The sequence below is a fragment of the Neovison vison genome, chromosome 11, assembly GCF_020171115.1.
Source record: "Neovison vison isolate M4711 chromosome 11, ASM_NN_V1, whole genome shotgun sequence".
NCBI lineage: Eukaryota > Metazoa > Chordata > Mammalia > Carnivora > Mustelidae > Neogale > Neogale vison.
This window is the reverse complement of record NC_058101.1, coordinates 48,032,289-48,055,268: the sequence shown is the minus strand read 5'-3', so window position 1 is coordinate 48,055,268 and position 22,980 is coordinate 48,032,289. Positions and strand designations below refer to the sequence as shown.

At 43.2% G+C, this 22,980-nt stretch overlaps 1 protein-coding gene across 1 annotated transcript in view; it reads right to left on the bottom strand.

Moving 5' to 3' along the window:
• Window positions 1–3,348: 3,348 nt before the first annotated feature.
• Window positions 3,349–22,980, bottom strand: part of SEL1L3 (SEL1L family member 3) — a 99,992-nt gene continuing 80,360 nt past the window's right edge. The window contains exons 18-24 of the mRNA XM_044225842.1: window positions 19,729–19,819; window positions 19,510–19,594; window positions 18,396–18,505; window positions 13,614–13,741; window positions 12,905–13,007; window positions 12,752–12,824; window positions 3,349–4,485 (exon numbers count right to left, since the gene is read on the bottom strand). Of these exons, the coding sequence (XP_044081777.1) occupies window positions 4,346–4,485; window positions 12,752–12,824; window positions 12,905–13,007; window positions 13,614–13,741; window positions 18,396–18,505; window positions 19,510–19,594; window positions 19,729–19,819 (730 nt within the window). The 3' untranslated portion in view covers window positions 3,349–4,345. The remainder of the gene's footprint in view (window positions 4,486–12,751; window positions 12,825–12,904; window positions 13,008–13,613; window positions 13,742–18,395; window positions 18,506–19,509; window positions 19,595–19,728; window positions 19,820–22,980) is intronic.

Sequence of the window (22,980 nt, the reverse complement as noted above, 5' to 3'; positions counted from 1 at the left end):
TTGAATGTGCACATTAATTTTGAGGAGACTAACATATTTATGTTATTATTAGATCCATGGACACAGCATAGTACTTTGTATCTTCTTTTATGTACATCGACATTTTTAGTTTTCTTTGTAAAGATCTAGTGAATTTACTATTGGGTTAATTATTGGACATTTAAAAACTGTTGCTATTATAAAGGAAATTAGTATTTTAATTATTTAGTATTTTTTAGTATAGGAAATACTAAATATTCTATACTGCTGGTATAGAAAAACACTATTTTTTTTAATTGACATTTTATCCTACATTTTTTTAGACACTTTGATGGGACTTCAAATGAGTCACAACTTTGCATCTTCTTCTACCAAGGAATGGAAAGAAAGACTACCACTCCCCCAGCTAACTGAGGCTTGACAATGATTAAGCAGTAGATGAATCTGGGAGTCACTCTCAGCTTTGCCAAAATGCAGTCACTAAGAATAAAGAGAAATAAGTCTAAAGCATGGGTTGTAAACTCAAATACCTAGGTGGGCTAAATCACCGAGGTATAAATCAGTAGGGAACTGTGGGACTGGGGTAAACAAGAAAGTACAGCCTCTATCTAAAAGAGGCAGATCCACTTAGCTTCAGCTAATTCCTGTCATGCAGCAATGAAAGCTATTTTTTTACGTGTTCAGATTTTATTAGGAGAAGCCCTAAATCTTTTATTTTAAGATGTTACAAAATTATTCAAATTTTTAAAAATATTGGATGGGCCAAAGAAATCGCATCTGTGTGCTATGAATCGATCTGTTTCACAATCGCATCTGTGTGCTGTGAAAGCGATCTGTTTCACAATCTGCTGGTCTACACCCCCTGGCCTAAGAATGTTCTAAATGAAGGAGACAGTAATAGGGAAGTAAGCAAACATCAACTCTGGACCTCACTCTTCCATTCGTTTCTCCCACCTTCACCCCATGTTGACTTCATTGTACAGTGTTCTAGTCCAGTCAGCCTTACACTAACCTCATAGGAAGTGAATTTAGAACTTGGGGAGAGAAGGGAGGTTGAGGCTTGAGAAGGTGTGAGCTAGACCCAGATCATACAGGCTGAGAACTCCTGAGAGAATAAGTGCCTAAGCTGGGACATGAATTGATGTGTGACCTGCCTACCAGCTTCACCTGTAGTAGTCTGGTCCTGGAGCAACTCCAATTCTTTCCAGCATGACCTGGAGATGAGCATGTTTGGACAACTGTCTCAGATCAAGAAGGCTGCCATGAGCCCGTGTTCTGGACGTGAACCACTTCCCACAGTGTCTTGGGTTGGTATTATGGGGATGAATTGTGTCCTCCCAACATTGTATCGAATGCTCAGTATCTCAGAATGTGGTTGTATTCAGAGATGTGGCCTTTACAGAGATCATTAAGGTAAAATGAGGTCATTAGGGTGGGCTCTAATCCAATATAATAATGTTGTTATAAGAGGAGATGAGAACACAGACACACACAGAAGAAAGACTGTGTGAAGACACTGGAAGAAGGAGGCCATCTAAAAGCCAAGAAGAGAGGCTTCAGAAGAAAACAGCCCGGCTGCACCTTGATCTTGGACTTCCAGTCTCCAAAACTGTGAGGAAATACAGTTCTATTGGTTGAGCCCCCCAGTCTGTGACACCTTGTTATGGCAGCTCTAGCAGACTAATACAGCTGTGTTCCTTGGAAATAGACTCCGAGATGCAGGGTTGCATCTGGAGTTTTACGGGACCAGTGTCAGGAAATCCTACACAAAAACAAGGAAGGCAGAATGAGGTAGAGGGAGAAATTGAACTACAATGAGGTTGCCACAAGGTGGTGTTCTGGAGTTGGGATGGCCCTTCAGGGCTCTTCCAAAGTAAGGCAAGAAAGCTTTTTTCCTACATAGGTCATTCTTAAGGTGAAGGGTGGTGCAAGGTGATTCCTTCCCCCCAACTCCGCTTCCCAAAACATTTGGGAAGGTCTGAAAATATTTTTGGCTGTCACAACTGGGTGTGTGTGTGTGGGGGAAGCGTGCATGCGTGACAGCTTGTGTGTAGAGCCCAGGGATCCCGCTGCTAAGTATCCTATAATGCCCAAGGCCACCCTTACAATAGAGAGCCATCGGTCCCAAATGTCCATATTTCTGAGGTTATGAAAGCCTGCGCTACATCAACAAGTCATTGGGCATGAGGTGCTCTTGCAAGGACATAACCTTGGGCAGGTTCCTAGAGCTGATGGCAATTCCCAGTGAGCAGTCTGACGTCTTATGATCCCAACAGCTGAAGAGTGAGTGTTTGTCATGAAGGGAGGATCCAGGTAAAGCAAAGAGCCCTTTATCTGGACCGTCAGACTTCTCTTTCCTTTCCATTTTTTTTTTTTTTAATTTTTAAAGATTTTATTTTTTTTTTTTTTTTTTTTTTTTTTATTTTTTTTTTTTTTTTTTTTTAAAGATTTTTATTTATTTATTTATTTGAGAGAGAGAGACAGTGAGAGCATGAGCGAGGAGAAGGTCAGAGAGCGAAGCAGACTCCCCATGGAGCTGGGAGCCTGATGTGGGACTCGATCCCGGGACTCCAGGATCACGCCCTGAGCTGAAGGCAGTCGTCCAACCAACTGCGCCACCCAGGCGTCCCTTAAAGATTTTATTTTTAAGTAATCTCTACACCCAATGTGGGGATTGAATTTACAAGCCTGAGATCAAGAGTTGCATGCTCTACAGGCTGCACCGGCCAGATGCCCCTCAGACTTTTCCTTCTAATAAAAATAATAACCAATCATGTTCATGACACCGTCTTGGGCGTTTTACCTAAGTTATCTCATTTAAGCCACATGACAAGTCAGGAGAGGTGGAATTTATTACCTTTTTTTTTTTATAAACAGTAATCCAAGACCCAGAGGGCATTCATCACTCATCCAAGGTTATTGACCTCAAAGGTACAGAACTGAAATCTGAATCCAGGGCCATCTGACTCCAAAGTCTGGCTCTGTCGCAAGCAAGGAAGACAACCTTTGGTAATACAAGAACACTCTACACGGTACACAGAGGAGAAAGAGCATGGATGGCAGACGTCACCCAGAACTGATATAAATACAGCCCCCACATACCCGGAGCCCTGACATACCATCTGGTACCATAAAGACATTGCAGGGGGCAGACTTTGAGCATGGGATCCCTGGAGGGTAGTCCCCTTCCATCTGTAAACAGTCATGGGTTACCAGAAATCATCCCTCTCATCAGGAGGACTCTCCTTTTTTTTTTTTTTTTTTTTTGTTGCCTCCTTGAGGAACATGCATGCACCTTGTAGGAGGTCCATGGACTTTGTAGGAGGACAACAGTAACTACGAAAAAGAAAGCAAGCCACGTCCCAGGAGTCAACAGTATAAAAATAATTTTTATTTGCTACTGTAAATAAAGTAGTGCAAAGAGTAGTTTGGACCCACAATATTGCATTACTGATTTATTTACTACCTTAGCAGCATACAGTGTATGGACAGTCTGCTCTTCCTCTTCTTCTTCTCTCTCTCTCTCTCTCTCTCACACACACGCACACACAACCCCCTTACACAGAAAATAGGCAGGCATAAGGGTAGGGATGGAACTATGAGCTAAAGGCTTATTTCCTGCATATTCCACTGCCACCATTCTATTCTAATGGGTAATTCATGGAGAAGACTACAGGTAAATACTAAGAATTTTCTAAGTGGTATTTTATGGAGTCAATTGAAAAGGAAATGATATCCAACAATGTCATTAAATGATTCAGAAGCACGATCCTAGAAAAAGTCAAGGAGAAAAATGTAAACCCATTTACAAAGCCATTGCCTTCCCTGCATTTCCAGCCACAACCGATTTCTTTCAAGGTGTCTTAAAACTGCTGGGTCTTGGAAGTCAAACTGAAATCTGCCTTTTGGACTTGGAGGAGCAGTGCTGTGGCCAACACACATCCCGAAAGATTCTCAAACTGATAGAGAGGTCACAATTTTCGGTTCTTTAATGAACGGGAACAAATAAGTGGCTAAGATTCTTAAAACACATCTCAGTGTATAAGGATTCAGACACACCACAGGGCAAACAATAACCCCCCCATACACACAGTCACTAGAGAGGGACTTTGCAGTGACCCAGTCAACCTCGCCAACACACCCCTGTCAGGATGTTCCTTATATTTGTCTGATAACTTTCAGTTTACCCACTGCCTGTACTGGGTACTTCCTTGTAATCAGATTTGATGGGGGAAAAAAAAAAAAAAAGACATCAAGTGCAAAATTCGCATCCAGTTGACAAGACATGTAATGCCCTAGCCCCAACTTTCCAATACCAGCTGCTGTCGGGGTTCTCTCTCATCGGGAGAGACCTGGAGTGCACAGTTCACTCTCGAGGCTCTGCATTATTATGGACGGTGGGCTGGTCCTGAACAGAGGCATCTGTAGCTGGAGTCACAGCTGGACTTGTGGAGAGAAATGTGGGGTCTGCGGAGGCCCGGGCTGGTGTCGGATGGGAACCGCTGGCTGCAGAGACACATGAACAGCAGGTACTGAGTATTCAAACTAGTGCAATGCAGGACACACAACCACACCTAGACCCTAGCAAGCCAGGGCAGATGCTTCTGGTCCAGTGGCCCTGACCCTAAAAGATGAGTAACTCTACACCCGTTATCTAGGTTCCTTGGGCTTTGGTGTCCCCTATAAAATGGAGGACTGGAATAGATGTTCAAGGATCTCTGATAGTTCTGATGTCTTGGGATTCTGAGTTCTGGATTTATGCTGTGATGTTCAGGTAAATGTCTGCATTTAAAAAAAAAAGAAAAGAGAGAGAGAGAGAGAGAGGAAAAGAGAGAGAGGGAAGGAAGGGGAAGGAAAGGGAGGGAAGAAGGAAGGGAGAGAGAGAGGGAGGAAAGAAAAAAGAAAGGAAGGAAGGGAAAGAAAGAAAAAGAGAGAGAAAGAAAGGGAAAGAAAAAGAAAAGAAAGAAAGGGAAAGGGAGAACAAGCAAGCAAGAAAGAAAGGGAGAGAGAAAGGGAAAGACTCTCTGGTCTATGTTTCCTGTGGTCATTTCTTTTTTCCCAAGGTGTTGACACAATGAAAACCACGAATTATACCAGTCAATCAGAAAGGAGTGCTCATTTTATTCACATTCTTACTCTCGCTGGATGAAGTATCAAATTTGGTTTAAATTATGTTATTTAAATAAATGCATATAAGTCTTAGAAATTATAATTATTAGGTTTAATTATTTATCAATCTACCTTTAGTAAGAAGGTTGAGCCACCGTAACTATTAGGGAAGCTTATAAAGTTTTGTACTTTATGTCAGCAGTTTTCAAAGGGCGATTTTGGTTCCCAGGGGACAGTGGGCAACGTTGGCAGATGTTGTTAGTGGTCACAGCTGGAGAGCAGGCTGCTGCTGGCGGAGTGTGGGTAGAGGCCGGGGAGGTCACAGAGATCCTATAATGCATAAGAACGATCTGGCTCCAAATATCAGTAGCTCTGAAATGGGCACACCCCGCTTTCTAGACCGAGGCTGAGAGGCACCCTGGTTCATAAGATTGTGGGATCTGGAAACTGGCCGCTCTCCTTTAGCAGTTATGTGACCTGGACAAATACCCTGCTCTCCTTCTGCCTTTAAAAAAATGGGGAAAATACGAGGCGCCTGGATGGCTCCAGTCATTAGCCTCTGCCTTCTGCTCAGGTCCTGTGATGGGGCCCTCGCCTTGGGCTCCCTGCTCAGCGGGAAGCCTGCTTTTCCCTCTCCCACTCCCCCCGCTTGTGTTCCCTCTCTTGCTGTGTGTGTGTGTGTCTCTCTCTCTGTCAAATAAATAAGTAAAATTTTTGAAAAAAAATGGGGAAAATAAAAGTATCTACACCCATGATGAATTGTTGCAAGGACTAAATGAGTTAATGTATACAAAGTGCCCAGAGGAGGCAGTTTGGAGGACCAGTGTGACACATGGCTAACACAGTAGCCAGAGTTTGTGCAAACAACTGCTCACGGGTCTTTAACTGGGGATCTCACTCAAGATCAGCGGTCCCCAAGTCTTAGACATGTTCAGTAGGTGAGACTGTTTGTAAAGGTGCCCAGTGTCCATCCTGCAATGTACCAACCCTAAGAAGATGATACCACGTGGACAATCTGACTTCTAGATAAACTCTTCAAGAGTTCCATCTCCACAAGGCCATTCCAGAGACTTCAGAAATGAGCTCCAAAGCCTCTGGGTGTTCTGGATATGGAATTTCCTAGGAACCCCTCCTCAGAGCTACAGAATATTTTGCGGATCCGGAGATGGTTTTGAAAGAACAGGACAGTGATGATGGTTGGTAGGATGGGGAACCAGGGTATTATATAACGATGTGATGTTTCTAGGTTAAAGCCATCACTCTGGTGGGTGATCTCACCAAGGCAGGGAGCATGAGACCCAGCGACACGGCACAAAGACCATTCGGTCTAGGGCGAGTCTCATTGATCTGCCACTAGGAGTGACTTTGGGATAGGTACTGAGTGGCAGACATTTCAGTACTAAAATTCTTACATCTCATGGGTCTCAATGTCCACATTTGTGAATTGAAGGACTTATATTGAATGGTGTCCGAGACCCCCTTGGAGCCTGAGATTTGTGTTTCTGATGATCTCTGAGGGAGTTCACAAAGTACTAAGGCATGCATTTTTTTTCCCCCTTTCAAGCTCTGGAAAAAAAAAAGTTTAAATCACCATGGTAACAAGATAAATCAGCAATCAGTTTTCTGATTAAAACAAAAAAGTGCCAATGTGTAAATGTAGAAGGAATGCGTAATTAGCATTGCCACCATTTAAATCTTCTCATAAGAAAGAACATAATAAAAACGCTTGATGTTTCTACAGTGAATCTGTTATTATCCACATGAGAACGGTCCCCCTTCCAACGGGGGTTCGCAATCACTGGACAAGCCCCCCACAGCCTATCATAATTTTAAAGTGGCCTCTTTGTGTCTGCTCACCTGAAATGCGTGCTAATTTGATTACCAGCCTGGAATCAAAGTAACCAGGAAAATAAGTATGCTGTTTCAAAAATTATAGAGCATATTCCAGAACCAAATCGAAGTGATTTTTGTATTACCTGACTCTTGGGGGAGGGGGACCATTTTCTGTACCTGAGTGAGACTAACTAAAAGCTGGCCCTAAGTGGGGTAGACCCAGGTGGAACAGACTCCAGCCCACCGGCCAACCAGGGCTCACTGCCTCTTTTTGGATGGTTTGCAGTCTACGAATGGCTTCTCCATTCTTAAATAGTTGAAAATAAATTAAGAGAAGAGTAATATTTTGTGACAGGTGACATAAGAGATTCTGCTTTTCACATCTGTAGTAAAGTTTAACTGGAAACGAGCCACGCCCACTCATTTTCATGGGCGCTCAATGGCCACCTTAGCCCTATAATGAAAGCCAAGTAGTTGAGATGACCCTCAACGCTCCAAATGTTTATCATCTGGCCCTTTGCAGAAAAGGTTTCCCAACCCCTGTTGTGGACCATTGTAGGAAAGAGTTGTGCTTGCCAAGTGGCCAGATGGGAGCATAAAAGAAAAGAGTATGAGGGAATATACTGGGTCAGTCCCGAGTTAATAGAATGTTTGCAAAGATGGAGTCCAAGGGGAAGGGAGCAGAGAGGGGGAAGCCCCAGAAATCCTATGCAATGAAGAAGATCTAGCCTACTTGACCTGGGCCTCTGGATCTAGCGGGATCCCAGGACAAGTATAAGATTCATGTCATTTCAACATTTCTCATGAGGAAAGCTATTGGGTCAGCACCAAGGGTGATGAGAAAAGTGAAATCTCTGCATTAAGTAGCTCTGACTTGAAAGCTACTACTTTTTTCATGAACGCCACTTTCTGAGATTTCACTGTAATTTTAGAAGCAGCCTCATTCACTGGAAATGTAGATGACAGGAAAAGAGTAGAAACAGTTTCATTAATCTTGGTCATATCATCCTACTCGTTTTCAAAGACCACTGCACTAACCACTTGGGCAGAAAGAATGATTCGGCCTCAATTCTGGCTGTTTTTGAATAGAACAACATTGGTTTAAGAGGTTACCTCGTCATACCCAGGGCCTGCTAGTTCAGCCAGGTCTCGCTCTATGCTGTGCATTCTACCGAGACATCAAGTTTCGGGTAAGACTGGTAAGGCAGGACTCTTTCTGGAGGGGTACCTTCCATTTTGTCCCCATCCTTTCTTTGCCTTCCTCCAGGCAGCCAGCCAGCCCCCATGCTTTCTCGGTCTCTGGGGGGACTTTTGTTTGGTAGGGACAGAAATGGAAATGGTTCTAGACATACTTTGCTTTGGGAATTTTTTTTGTTGGTTTCCCGCCCCCCCCAAAAGCCTGAGTCTATTAAGGCAATTATGCTTGGCGGCCCCAACAGAGAGGGGAGAGGAAGAGCGCTTCAGAGACTCAACGAGGCAGGGAGAGGAGGAAAGTGGCTGAGCCCGGTTGTGTGTTGTCCCGGTGGCAGCAAAGTCCTCACCGTGGTCCCTCAGCAAACTCAGGAAGAAAGCATGGGGGGACAAAAGGTGAACTGCAAAGCCGATGGGACTTCTTGGTGACCAGAAGCTGCAAAGCCAGTGGACTTGGAGGGACTGAGGCGGCCCAGGGCGGTGTGCATTCTGCTATCAGGCTGGTGGTCACATGAGCGGTCCTGGCGCCACCCAAGACCCAGGAATCCTGGAACTCCCCTGGGAGGCATCGGTCTCAAGAGAGACTGAGCTGCCTGGTAGAACGCCAGCCAGGAGACAAAAAGAAGTCCCCTTAAAGGACACAAGAGATATGCGATATTTTTCATATATTTGTCTTGGCTCTCCTGAGAGCCTGGTCAATATCTTTCAGATGCTTTAAAAAAAGAGTCTGATGTTTTAGAAAGAGTCTAATGACACAGAAAAACCCACGGGGCTCTGGGAATTGTATCTGTTACTGATTCAGCCCAAGCAGGGTAAGTACAGAGCCACTTGGTGTCGGTGTGCTTTACCCTGGGATGCTCCCAGGGTATTAGCTGCGGCTAGCATTTGTTATTGGCTTCTTTTTTTTTTTTTAATTAAATTGATTTATTTATTTTCAGAAAAACAGTATTCATTATTTTTTTCACCACACCCAGTGCTCCATGCAATCCGTGCCCTCTAGAATACCCACCACCCAGTATCCCAACCTCCCACCCCGCCCCCCGCTGGTTATTGGCTTCTTTCAACTACAATGGCAAGTAGGTGTACTGCTATTGCTGCTACTTTACAGAAAGGGAAACTGAGGCACAGATAGGCTCCCTCCCTTGCCCAAGGTCATGCAGTGAGTGGCAGGGCCAGAACCTTGGCAGCATGACTCCCGAGCCTGTGGTATTAGCTACTGTCTCACACTGCTAGCCTTCCGAACAGAGGACAATTTAGTGTGACAAACGCGGTGGAGTGTGGACTATAGATCACAGAGCATGTAAACGCAGGAAGAAAAGGAAGGTAGTTGGAGCTGAAAGCAAAATGGAAGGACAGTTCAATTTAGAAGTTTGGCCATAAATCACTAATTTTTAAAAAAACACTGACCAGAAAAATGCAAATCGCGAAATGACAAAGATGCCTCACTTAGAGAAGAAGCCTTATACAAGGCCATTTAAGGGAAGCTCCTAACTTTCCAGTCTGGTCCCTCTTAACTGTCACTCAGCACCCAGACTTCATTCCTGTGCCTGCTTCACACCAGCATCCGCTAGAGGGCACCCCTTTCCCCAGGGCAGATCAGGAGACCTCAGGCATCAACCCCGTCATGGGCCAGGCACCAATCCCAGCAACTCTGCCCTCTGACCCTCTCTCCTGCTCTTCTGTACCCCTCTGGCTCTTGTCCCATTGCCCAGGCACTGAGAGAGCACCTTCCTATTTCAAAATTTGGCTTTTTTAAAACGATTTTTTTTAAAATTATTCACTGGAGAGAGAGAATGAGCAGGGGGGAGGGTTAGAGGGAGAGGCAGAGTATGCACTGAGCAGGGACCCAATTCAGGGGCTCGAGCCCAAGACCCTGAGATCATGACCTGAACCAAAGGCAGAGGCTTAACTGCCTGAGCCACTAGGATTCCCCCTATTTCTAAGTTACTGACAAATTTGCATTTATGTTGAAGACTTTAAAAATATGAAAATAATTTACTATGTATTTTAACTCTTTACACTAGTTCTAACAGGGCTGGAAGGCACCACTTATAGCATGTTTTGGAAATAATGTGGAGACTTTTTTTTTTTTTTTTTACACTTTTAGGCCCTTCCTAGTCAAAGTGTGGTCCATGGAGCTGCAGCATGGACACCACCTCAAATCTTGTTAGAAATGTGGAATCCCAGAGCCAGCTCCTGGACTCACTGAATCAGAATCCACATTAGACAAGTTCCTGGGGTGATTCATGTGCACATTATAGTAAAGAAGTATGGGGCTAGAATTTACATACTGAAATATGTGTCATTTTATTATAATTCATTTCTTTTTATTTCTCCTTTATATTGCTGTTAGTGTGCTACTTTTAAAAATATGTGTTGTGGTAGGCAAGATAATTACCATTCATTTCAAGGTCCCAGAAATGTGCTACAAAATATTTTTTATAGAAGGGAACAAAGGTCAGAGACAGAATGGTAACCGCTGTTTTAAAATACTGTTGACCCTTGAATAACTCAGGTTTGCACTGGATGGATCCACTTATACAAGTTTTTTGTTTTTTGTGTTATGTTCTGTTGTTTTGTGGTGTTGTTGTTGATAAACATAGGACAGCACCTTGAATGGACTTTCCCCTCCTTCTGATTTTCTGAACAATGAATTCTCTTCTCTAACTTACTTTAATGTAAAAATATAGAATGTAATATGTATAACAGACAGAATATGTGTTCACCGACTGTTTGTTCTTGGTGAGGCTTCTGGTCAACAGGAGTCAGTAGTGTAGTTTCAGGGGAGTCAAAGTTACAAGCAGAATTTTAGCCACAGGGTAGATTGGTGCCCCTAGCTACCCCCCTCCCAACCCCAGTTGCTGAAGGGTCAACTGTATCACGAGTCTGAAAAAGTTTGAAATCCCGCTGCCCTCTGTCCTTTCTTGGACATCATTTTGTGATTTGGGGCAGACCCCTTCATGTGTTTGGCCTCAATCTCTTCACATGTAAAATGAAGGGCATAGAGTTAACTTAACTTTAAGAATCTGTCCAGACTTGTCTAAGGCCAGCAACACAGAGGGAGGCATGCACAGGAAGTGAACGGGTTTGCAAAAAATGAAGAAAACGTAAGAAAGAGCAAAGGATACTCAGCAAAGGGGAAAAAGAATTATCAAAGGGTAGGAGGGACAGGGAGGCGAGAATGTGGAGAGACTGATAATGCAGACAGGAAGACAGGAAAAAGAGATGGCTTCTGATAAAAGCAATTCCACCAGCCCATGAATTTTCATGGCTACCAGCTGGCATAAAATCATAAAGACAATTTTCAGCTCCTCTAACGCAATTGCATTTGTAATAATCATAACAATATTTCTACAGAGTAAAAATGACAAAGATAATTTGAAATGGAAAACACTGACAAGATGCAAAATAAATGTGCTCTACCTGGCAACAAATTTAGGGACGGGACAGAATTTGCATGAGGAAAATTTATAAGCCAGCATATGACGGGGCATCAAATCTGGCCAAGTTTTGATGGCTCCTTGTTAACCTCCTGAGGTAAATCAGAGGGAAATGATTCTGCGCTAGCCTCTTGCAACAGAGACTTCCTTCCCACCGTCAAATCTGTGGCGAGATGCACTCCTTTCGCTTTTCATTATCTGCTACACGGATAGGGGCTGAGCGTGTGTTCCAATGCCATGTCCAGTCCTAATTCTAATTCTCCACTGACTGAGGTTTGCAACTTTGAGCACCTACTAAGTGTGAGATATCCCACACGATGCACTAAAGCCTTCCATCGTATGTCCTGATAGGGGTGACAAACATGAGTTCATATTTGCTCAGAGGGTTTTATACGCCAGGTAAATACAACGGCCGAGACTACCTGCAGTAGTCACTTTGGTAACCGTCATGTGTGTTTTTCACCGAAGCCTTCGAACATCCCTGGGAAATAGCAACTATTATTACCTAATTCTACTCTTGGAAAATTGGGAAATTGGGAAGATGAAATAACTCGCCGTAAATCACACCACTAATGACCAGCCGAGCCTGGACTCCAAGCCCACTGCTCCAAGCTACGGTGGTGTCCATCTCTTTAACGACGGCCCTACGTGAGCTTGGAAAAATAACAGCGACCGGCGGAAATCACACTAAACTGTCACTTCATCTTCCTCCTCAGCCCCTCCTTCTGAATCCACATGGCTGGGTATTTTTACTCTTTGTGAGGGCTTCTTTATCATCCCACACATTTCATTTCTTGACTGGAATAAATAGGGAGAAATCCTGCCGGAGAGGGCTTCGGAAGCTGGGTTTTAGGGCAATAGACGTAGGATATTGATGCTGGATGTATTATCAATGGGAGAAGACATTTTTTGTTCAATTTCTAAAGCTTCTTATTAAGAAAAAAATCCTTGCTTACTTTGACAAATATAACAGTAATTGGGACCTTCCATCAGCCAGAGATGATGGTACCCCCTGGGGGAGCCCACCACGCCATGAAGGACCCATCTAACGAAAGGAAAGAGCATGGTCAAAGGCATGAGGAGGGAGATCATCTCTCTCTCTCTCTCTCTCTTTATTTTTTTTGGGGGGGGGGGAGGCAGTGGTAGGGAAAAAGAATCCCTCTATTTTTATCTTGCCCCAGCTTCTTAGAAATTTTTACCTGAAACAGACTGGAAATACTGCATGGTCCAGGCGATCAGTACAGACAGTAGGAAGGTCCCCAGAAAGTAGATCTGCAGAATCCAAAGCACGAGTCAGATGGCTGCTGAAGGGCAGGGACCTCGAGGGCAGGGCTGGGGGAGATGGCACCTACCAGGGCAGAGCGCAGGACGGCGCCCCAGATGAGCCGCAGGTGAAGATAAAGCCAGGCCAGGGAACAGGGGCTGAAGGACTCCTCGCTGCTCTGGTTCCAGCACCTGCGGACAAAAAGACAGAGAATCCGGAGGGACCAGCAAACCTCGGGGGCATCGCCCATGACCCATGTTGTCAGATCCTCAATCTTCCCCTCCTGCTTTGGGGAAACAGGCACACTTGAAGTGAAAAAACAGAGACATGAAGCCCATTCTAAAGGGTTGGGGCCCACCCTGAGATTCCAGGCTCCTGGCTGGAAAAAATCAGTCCTGTCCTTAATAAAAAGCTAGTGGGTCAAGGAGGACCCCGACATGGATTCGCCAGAGCAATACTCCTGTCTGAGTGCTGGTCCAGAGTGCAGACATCAGAACCCTTTCCTATCCTGCAGAAAGGCACGGTCTAATCAGACATATTATTCTTTCCATTCTGGTGGGAAACCTTGGTCAGCACTTTAACTTCCGATCAAGCACATTCAGTACAGTAAGCCTCAGATGCTAAAAAAGGGAAATAGTTTGGGTCCAGCTGAGTGTTCTCGAATCAGAACAAATCCTGAGCCCTTTTCATAACAACTGGTGTTATGTAATGAGAGAAACTGACTTCAACCAAGAAGCGAACACCACCTACTTGGGTTCCCCCAGATTCCACAGCATTAAAGAAGGCTCCGGACTCACCTTTCATACAGTTCCTGGAGGATGGAGATGTTATTAGAATGGATAGTTGGGTCAATTTCCAAGAAATCCAAAATATGGTGTGGGATTATAGCACCTTCCTCAATGAGCAGAGCCAAGTTAAAGAAACCCTGAAAACAAGCCACAAACCAAACTCATCAACTCCTTATAATAAACCCCAGACACACACCCTTCATCAGAATGTAAACTTTTACAACCTCTGGTTGTTGTTTTGGGTTTTTTTTTTTTTTAAAGTCCCTTGAGCCAGATGGTTTTGTCATCTTCATTGATGGATTGTTTCCCTAAATATATGCATCTGAGAAATTTATTTGCAGGAGAACCGGGAGGCTTTCAGAAGATGCTGCGTCCCATCTGCTCAGAAGCCAGTCAAGCAGGGGAATCTGTCCTTTCCTGCTCACTCTCTCAAGACAGAACTCCCTGGAAAATGTGCCCTTGTGTCATCAACAAACCAGAATACCAAGTTGAAGGCAATGTCTATCACTTACAGATTACGCTCTGGGATACCATCAGCGTGTCAGAAATTGAACAGAATGTTCTCCTGACTGGCATTCTAACATAGAGAATTTCTCTCTTGCACAAAGTCACATACAGGGGTTTGTCTCTGCTCTCCCAGGCCAGTGTGGAAAACTTCTTCTCACTATCCTCTTGGCACATCTCCACTCAGATACAACTCCCTACCTCTTCCTGTTATACACCTTGTTCTCCACCCTCTGAGGTAGAACCTGCTTTAATGGGCTGTGCAGATCTAATGTAAAAAACCAACAGAGTTAAGAGCCTGACAGTGGAGAAGCTTCATAAAGAATGGGAGCTGCTACTCTATCTGGGGAGAGGCACAGTCCATCAGGAACGGAGCATGTGGTCGGACAGAGAAATCAACAAAAATGATGTGTTACTTACCACTAGGGATTTACAAGTGAAATGGGATTGTTGCCCTTCAAAGAATTTATGGTCATGTTTTAATGACTTATATCCTTCCTCTGACCTTTCATTTCAGTTGCCACAGATAAGGATCTCAGTGAAAATCACCTCCAACAGGTTCTATATACCAGGCCTCTCATTACCTCCTATGCAATAATCATGAAAACATAACAGCAGCTAACATTTTCTGAGTGATGCTATATGTGAGGCACAGTTATATATACACACACATATATATATATATATATATATATATATATATTTGTTTATTTACCTAATGCTCATAACAGCAAATTGAGATAGGTACTATTAGCCTCTCTATTTTATAGGTGGGATGCTGGGGCACAGAGAGGTTAAGGACATTGCCCAAGGTAATACAGCTGGACAGGGGCAAGAGCTGGAATTCAGATGCAAGGGTCCAGAGCCTCAAATCTTTACCTTCATTATTCTGTCAAATAACCTCTGAATAGATGAAAGTGTTGAATCTTTGAGATGTACACAAAACACACACTTACAAACACAGAAAATAGACTCTTTCTCTACTCTTTAAAAGGAACATACTTTTAAATTTGAGATATTAGAAGAAAAGAAAAAAAATCACTTTTATGATTTTAATGCCTCTTGGAAAAATAGCAAAATTAAAATAAGTGGGAAAATAGACTAGGGGAATATTTGTGTGCAATGTAATAGCTTAAGGTTTATTATCTACTGGGAAAATGTATAAAAAACTAATTATGATTTAAATGGGGGGAAAAAAAAACCAGTATCAGGGATGCTTTGGTGGCTCAGTCGGTTAAGCGTCTGCCTTTGGCTCAGGTCACGATCCCGGGGTCCTGGGATTGATCCCTGCATCAGGCTCCCTGCTCAGAGGGCAGTCTGCTTCTCCCTCTCCCTCTGCCACTTCCCCTGCTCCTGCTCTCCCTTTTACTCTGCTCTTTCTCTCTCCCAAATAAATACATAAAATCTTTAAAAAAAAATAAAATGATCAAACCTCCAGTAGATAAATAGGAAAAGAACATGAATAGAGAATCCACATATATCATGAGTAAATGATCATAAAATCTATGTAAAAATGTGCATTGCCACCAGTAATCAAACTGATGCGACATAAAACAATAAGGAAGTTATCAACTTATAATTATTTCACTAGAATAATTAAAAGTGAAGTCATGAAAACATCCCATGCTGACAAGATTTCAGTTCTCTTCTCACACTCAACCACTGCTTGGTAAGATATTCCTTGGAAAACCCTTCCAGAAAGCACATCAGCCATATGCTATTATTATGTAGCCATGAGACAATTTCGACTGATTGACTCAGTCATACAAGCCCTCAGATTATAAAGAAATTATTCAAATGGAGATAAAAGATGGAGGTACGAACATGTCCACTAAAGCACTCGAGAGCTTTGTAAAACAACAGGAAAAGGCCTCCGTGTCTTCCTTAATAGAGTATAAATCCCAAAGGCAAGAATATTGTCTATCTTTTTCTCTCCCATCCCCACCACTAGGAAGTGTCTAAGACATGGCAGGACTGAATAAATAGGTGCTAAATCAATGAACAAATTAGCAAATGAGAATAAACATCCACCAATAAGATAAAGCTTAATAAATTACAGCCATGCGCACAACAAAATATGGGGTAGAGGCTAAGAATAATCAATAATTACAGAGACTATGCAGTAAAATGCACACATCTCTGCAATATGAGAAAAGAGATGCATTTCATAAGGGGCACAGACACTGTTGTTAACATTACAGAGACACGCTTGCTTGTAGACAGCAGCTGGAGGGGGATGGGAAGACAGGAGGGAATAAAGCCCCCACCATGGAAATGGGCTGCATCCTTTAATTTTTATTTTCCTCTAAAATTGCATTTTAATGTTTGCATAACATTGTTTGTCCAAAAAATAAACATCAGAATTGAAAATAAAATCGGTCCCCTAAATTTGAGTGCCAACAGATATCATTGAAGAAAGGTTGGCTCTCTACCGAGTCCTTTTAGCATCAACTCTGATTTCATTCCAGAAGAAATAATTATAGGAAGGGTCATGTCCATTGAGTGTACTCAGTGCTGAATATCTAATAACATTCAATCCTCATCCCTATGAGCTAAATGCTATTATTAACCCCAGTTTCCAAATGAGAAAACACCAACTCGGTGATTCAGTGACTTGCCGGGTAGGAATAGCAATGAAGTGGTAAAGACATGGGGGTTTAACCCAAATAAAGAAACACTCAGATATCGTACCTCCTTAAAAAACAAAAACAAACAAACAAACAAAAACTAAGATAGGGATGAGATTCCAACCTTTGCTCTGAAATCAAATCCTGAAGCACAACACCAGAAACCTGGTATCTAAGAAGACATCAAGCATGGAGCACCTGGGTGGCTCAGTTAAGCTTCTGCCTTTGGCTCAGGTTATAATCCCAGGGGCCTGGGTTGGAGGTATTGGGCTCCCTGCTCAGTGAGGAGTCTGCTTCTCCCTCTCCCTGTGCCCCTCCCCTTGCTTGTGCTCTCTCACTCTGTCTGCCAAATAAATAAATAAATAGGAGGCATCAACCATTGTGACTTCCATTGTGAAAATGACCCTGAGATTCTGATTAGCAAGTGTCAGAGAGAGGGAACAGGATCGTCATGCGCTCACCACACCAATGATCGTTGCGAGCAAGATCTACTAAAGGATGCTAAAACTAGTGGACAGAAATTCGAGGAGAAAAAGAATACATGCAGAGTTGCAAACGATTTCCCGAGGGTATATATAAATTAGAAAGGAAAATGTTAACTTTACAGGGGAGAAACCCAGCCAAAGCTAACTTAACCAAGCCACACCAGTAATCAGACATACTAACGTCATGTGGCTCATATGATACACCAAGAAGGACTCATCACTTCTGTGCTTTCCTTGCTCGGAATGCATAACTTCATTCCATTCATGAGGCAGCAGAAGACAGCCAAATTAAGGCACAGTCTACATCATACCCAACCAGTGTTCTTTCAAAGTATCAAGGTCATGGAAGACAAACAAAGACTAAAGAATTATTATCGATTGAAGAAGACTAAAGAAATGGGACAACTAAATGTGATGTAGGGAGCCTGGATGGGATCCTGGAACAGAAAAAGAACATTAGTGAAAAAATGAGTGAAATCCAGGGGAAAGCCTCAAGTATACCTAATGGTACTGAAGCAAGACTGACTTCTTAGTTTGATAATGGTATTGTGGTTATATGCAAGATAGTCACATTCAGGGAAGCTGGGTGACTTGTATATAGCAACTCCCTGTACTCCTTTTGCAACTTTTCTATACATTTAAAAATCCTCTAAAATAAGAACCCCCAACCCCGACAAAAGTCACCAAGAGCAACTTCCTATCACTGAAGTGTTGGTCCAACTCTATGGGCAAATCACGTTTGTCATTTGGACCACACTTCCTATTTCTTCAGTTTCTATGGAGTGAGTTAGTTTGATGGGATCTTGTAGAAAGACTCCTGGACATGGAGCCAGAAGACATGGCTTTAGGATCAGGCTGCTTTGCGTGCTACCTGATTGGTTGGCCTTGAGCAATTTATCATCTGATTGTAGTCTTGCTATCCTCCATTATAACTATAACGTGGTCATAGTCATCTCCACCTTCATGAGATGGTTAGGAAAATGGTGTGGCAACCATAGCAAGTGCTCCATAAAGGTTCCCTATTAGGGTTCATGTCCTCACGGAGCTGTGGGAATGGATGAGAAATGACTTTGTGAACAGGGAAGCAGATAAAGACGGAAGGGCTTGGGAGGACCCCAGCCAGGTCTTGCAGCCTCACAAACAGACATCACCCAGTGCTCCTTTCTGTGGGTTACCTGTGAGTCTCCATCCAGGGCTGCCTGAGCGTACATCTGCACGGACAACTCAAGGTCTTGGGACTGGTTTTGGTGGCCATAGTAGTAAAGGTCTCCCATTTTCAAATATGCTGCAGGACAGAAAGCACAGGCCCATTTGTGAAGTGGTTTTATTTGAGACCAATGTTTTAAAGGGTTGGCCCATTCGCATGACTGAGAATTTTTCCTACCAGGACCTGAACACACATCATCATTGTTTCCTTGGTATGTCAAGAAGTGGGGGAACGAAAACCTTTTGTGCGGAGCACCACCATTTCTAGACACATTTTCTTGCTTTGCTGGGCAGCTCTCCCAAATGGGTCTGTGAAAATCCCAGTCTGCAATCTGACAGTCCAACTGGCCAAGATTGTTTGGGGCACTTTATTTGACATCTGAAATTTTGTTGCCTGAGTCTTATGACTGATGGGCATTTCTTTATTCTGTTTAAGCCATATTTTTATTTTTTTCCCTTGGAAAAAGTTTTGCCTAATGGTGTATATATCACTCAGTGTCTAGTCAGAAAAATAGAATCTATGCCAAGTAGTTCAAAAGATTTCAAGACTGTCAGGCAGGAACTGGAACCTTGGGTGTACAGCCATTGCTGGAGACACAGCCCAAAGTAGAGAGAGAAGGGGAGAAATACTGGGACTTCTCATTTCCTCCCACCCAGCAATCTCTTGCTGGCACCTCCCATTGGCCGAAACCAATGAGATGCCCAAGAACACAGGAGTCTAGGAACTATAGTTCCCGGGGATCAACCTCTCCCATACAGAGCAGAGCAGAGGAAGACAGGGATGTATCTGAAGGCAAAACACCAATGACTGGCCCAGAGGATCTCTCCAGAATAGGTTTCTCTTTTGAATTCTCACCAGCTCTGAAGAAATGGTGGGTTCAAGCCTTCAGTGGACAAGAGAGGAGAAGTACATTGCTGGAGGCTGGCAGCAGTTTACTCATGATCTTAATAGTAGAGATTTTTCACACTCTTTCCTAATTGTTTAGAAATATCATACTTCACACAAAGCTGTTATCTCTTCCCTGTTACTAAAGATTAAAAGCTTCCAATGCTTCAATTTAGCACCCATTTTTCTATACATACCAAATGAAGGAGCACCGATTTGAAAAACAGAGAAATTATAGTATCTCCAAACACAATTAACACCCAAGTATCTCTCGGCCAGGTCCTAAGGGGATGGAGGGGGAGAAAAAGTTAATTCATTAATATATTTCAGTCAAGTGACTGATTTTGCCTTCATAAAACCCAATTCATCATCCTTAACCTTAGAGCTTCCACTCCAAGAAGAATACATTTACTTACTGGCCTCTCCTCACAGATGTGTGCTAAATTTGTCTGTGACACTTCAATTCCAGTTTCTGCTGCTAAAACATAATACAGCAAAGCTTCGTGCCTAAAAATAGATGATTAATAATAAATTTCATACAGTGGCTCTTACTAATATTCACGGAGAGCTTTATATTCAAGCATAAGAGGGCACAAAATAAGCAGTTTTTTTAAAGCCACAAAATCATGAGTTTGTTGTGTGTGTGTGTTTTAAAATAAATACTGTTGTTAAAAATACTGCCTGCACTGATTTATTTTCTATCTTAAAAGGCTGAACTCACTGATAAGGTTGGAGAGCTAGTTGATGCAACAGCTACCTCTACTGGCCAAACGGTGTATGGCATGCTGGCTGGGCTGGGTTGTCTATTGCCTTCTGTCCTTGAATCCTTCCATCCCAGCTTAGAAGAGATAAGTGGCATTTAGAAAAAGCCCTGTGCATTCGGGTCCCTGTTTTGTGAAAGGCTTCATGGGGCTTAGGATTCTGAGCAAGCTTAATTACAGCTGAGCTTTTGTGATGCATTAGAAGTTTGGCAGAGGGGAGGGAGTTTACAAGGGGCTTGATACCAATGACCAAACACACAGAGAAAAAAATAAATGTTCGATAATGCTAGTAGTTAATGATGGCAAAACAATGACGGAGGACAGTTGATCTGCTGAAAGACTGGCACAAGATTCACAAGACAGGGTAAAAGCAAGGGTTTGGGGGAAACGGATATTCCTATGGCCAATGCCTGTGGGAGGGCAGATGACTCCAACCGTTAAATGCAGGAAGACTTAAGAATCCACACATCATTTAGCCAACAGTTCTCCCTTGTGAAGGTTTATTCTAAAGAAGCAAGAAATGTGCGCAAAGATTCAGTGACAACAGAGTTCACGGCAGAGCTGTTTATATGAACAAAAAACACGGGAAGCAACTTAAGTATCTGAAAATCAATGAGTAGTTAAATTACCCCAGAGCGCAACCACATTCAGATGAGGCGATTAAAAATGATGTTGTAGAAGAGAATTCAAAAACATAGAAAGATGTTTATGCAAAATTTTCCATTCAGTTAAAAAAAAAAAAAAGAGCAGGATGAGAAACAGAGCAGTTCCGCTCTTGTAACACAGAAATAAAACCGAGCACACACCTTCACATGCTCATGCAGGTGCATATGGGCAGAGAAAAATAAAACCTAAAAATTGTCTATCAAAATCCTCGTAGTACTTTCCTCTAGGTAGTGAAAATTGAGTTATTTTATTTTTTTTCTTTTTACTTCTATGATTTCCTCCATTTTCTTTGTGTTACCCAGGTTATGAGTGACATTTTATTTTGACCAGGTATCATTGTTCCTAAAGCTTCTTTGGCATTCTCAGGAGCTGATGTTAACTCTTTCTTGACTGTACCTCTACCCCAAAACTGGCTTCTGGTAGGGCTGGGGAAATTAGGAGAGCTGATTCTGAACTCATGTTCTTTACACTGTTAAAGCAGCTTCTGATGGCCCATTGCCTAGGGACAGAGAGAGGTGACTGGGCATCAAATTAGGACGGTGAGACCTTCAACTGGACACAGTGCAGGTCATGGGCCATGTAACTGCTGAGGGAGCTGATTCGGCTTCCCAGACACCCAAGGCTGTGGACCAATTAGCCATGACTCATGCTAAAGAGAGACGAAGCTGGCTGGGCAGCTGTCCCCTGCACTGCAAGCCAGATAACAAGCCCACAACGGCAGCCATAAGAACAACACAAGAGATGCGTAGGCGTTTTCTTACACAGCTGGCAAAAATCACGTTTTGTGACAAGAATCTTCAGAACAGACCCCATATGGAGGGCGTACAAAGGAGGCCTGGTCAAAAGTCTCCATCACTCTACGACAGGGACCCATTCCCAAGGTCTTAAAATCTCACATTTCTTTGGAACCAGTGCCTGTCTTCCCCAGGAATGGGTACAGGAAGGAGAGGGGGTAGACTTGCCAACTCAAGGTCACATGTCGGGCCAGGTCCCTCTGCTACTGTAACTGGACGGAATATGGCTCACATTATTAAAATGTAATCAAAATGACGTTTTCTTTGACAGCAGTCGGGCAGACGATTAGAGTGTGGGAGCACATGAGGCTGACACTTCCCAGAAGAACTAAGTCACTAGGACAAACTTTTCAAAGACAAGATCATCTCTCCAAAGTTACTTTGGTGGTGGGGAGGGGAAGGGGGGCGAGTTTCATAGGAAGACTTCCACTGTCCAATTATTGTATAAGCCAAGAGGAAATGTCATAGAATTTCCCAAGCATTTCCTTTGAGGAAACACGGAAATCCATCAGAAAGAGATGTCTATGAAACATCAATGTCAACAGAAGCACTGAAGGGAAATCCACCTCTGTCTTCCCTGCTGCAGAAGCAATTCTCCAATGCTGTGCACTCCCACCCTGCCACCATCCGCAGGGGAAGGTTAGAACTCTCAAGGCCAGACTTTCTCAGCTTATTAAGACTTCTGAGAAATGACACCTCTGCAGAAATCCTACCCACATTTAGGCTCCCAGTGATTTGTTCTTATTTAATTGTGTTTCAACAGAGAGTACCCAGAAGTATCAATTACAGATATTTCTATATTTATATTCATGGAACAAACATGTACGCAGCACTTAACTGTGGGCAGGAAGCCCAAAGATAAGCCACAACGCTGTACTGTCCTTTCCATGAATTTCCTCAAGGCTTAGGAAGCTCACCAGAGCTTCAAGCTTTATTTCCAAGGCACTAAAGTGAAGTTGTCCCCCAGGCAGTCATTCTGGCAGGGACGGGGGTGGCGGGTGGACTTGGAGAGGAGGGGATTTATGGTAAAGAACACATTTAGGGACATATTTGTTATCCTTCCAGTTCTGCCTCAGCATATACACATAGAGAATTTTATAATGATACATCTTAATAATCAATCCTCGGGCTGCTTGCTGTGAATTGTGAATCTGAGTACCTCTGAGCAGCTTCCCAAACAATTATATGATTTTCTTTGTGCTTTTCTCTGCCAATGCATGAAGCAGCTCGAACTGAAAAGATAGAAAAAAAAAAAAATCCTGGGATCCCCGTGGAACGCAGGACCCCTGGTCTCCTGCAGAAAGGTGAATCTCTTTCAACTGGAAATTGGCATGCCTACTTGTCTTGCTTCAAGCCCACCATAATCTGGCTAACCTCCTGGGTTAAATATTTGGGGCATATTGAAGACAAAGGACAATAAAACACATAGCTCACAGATTAAACACAC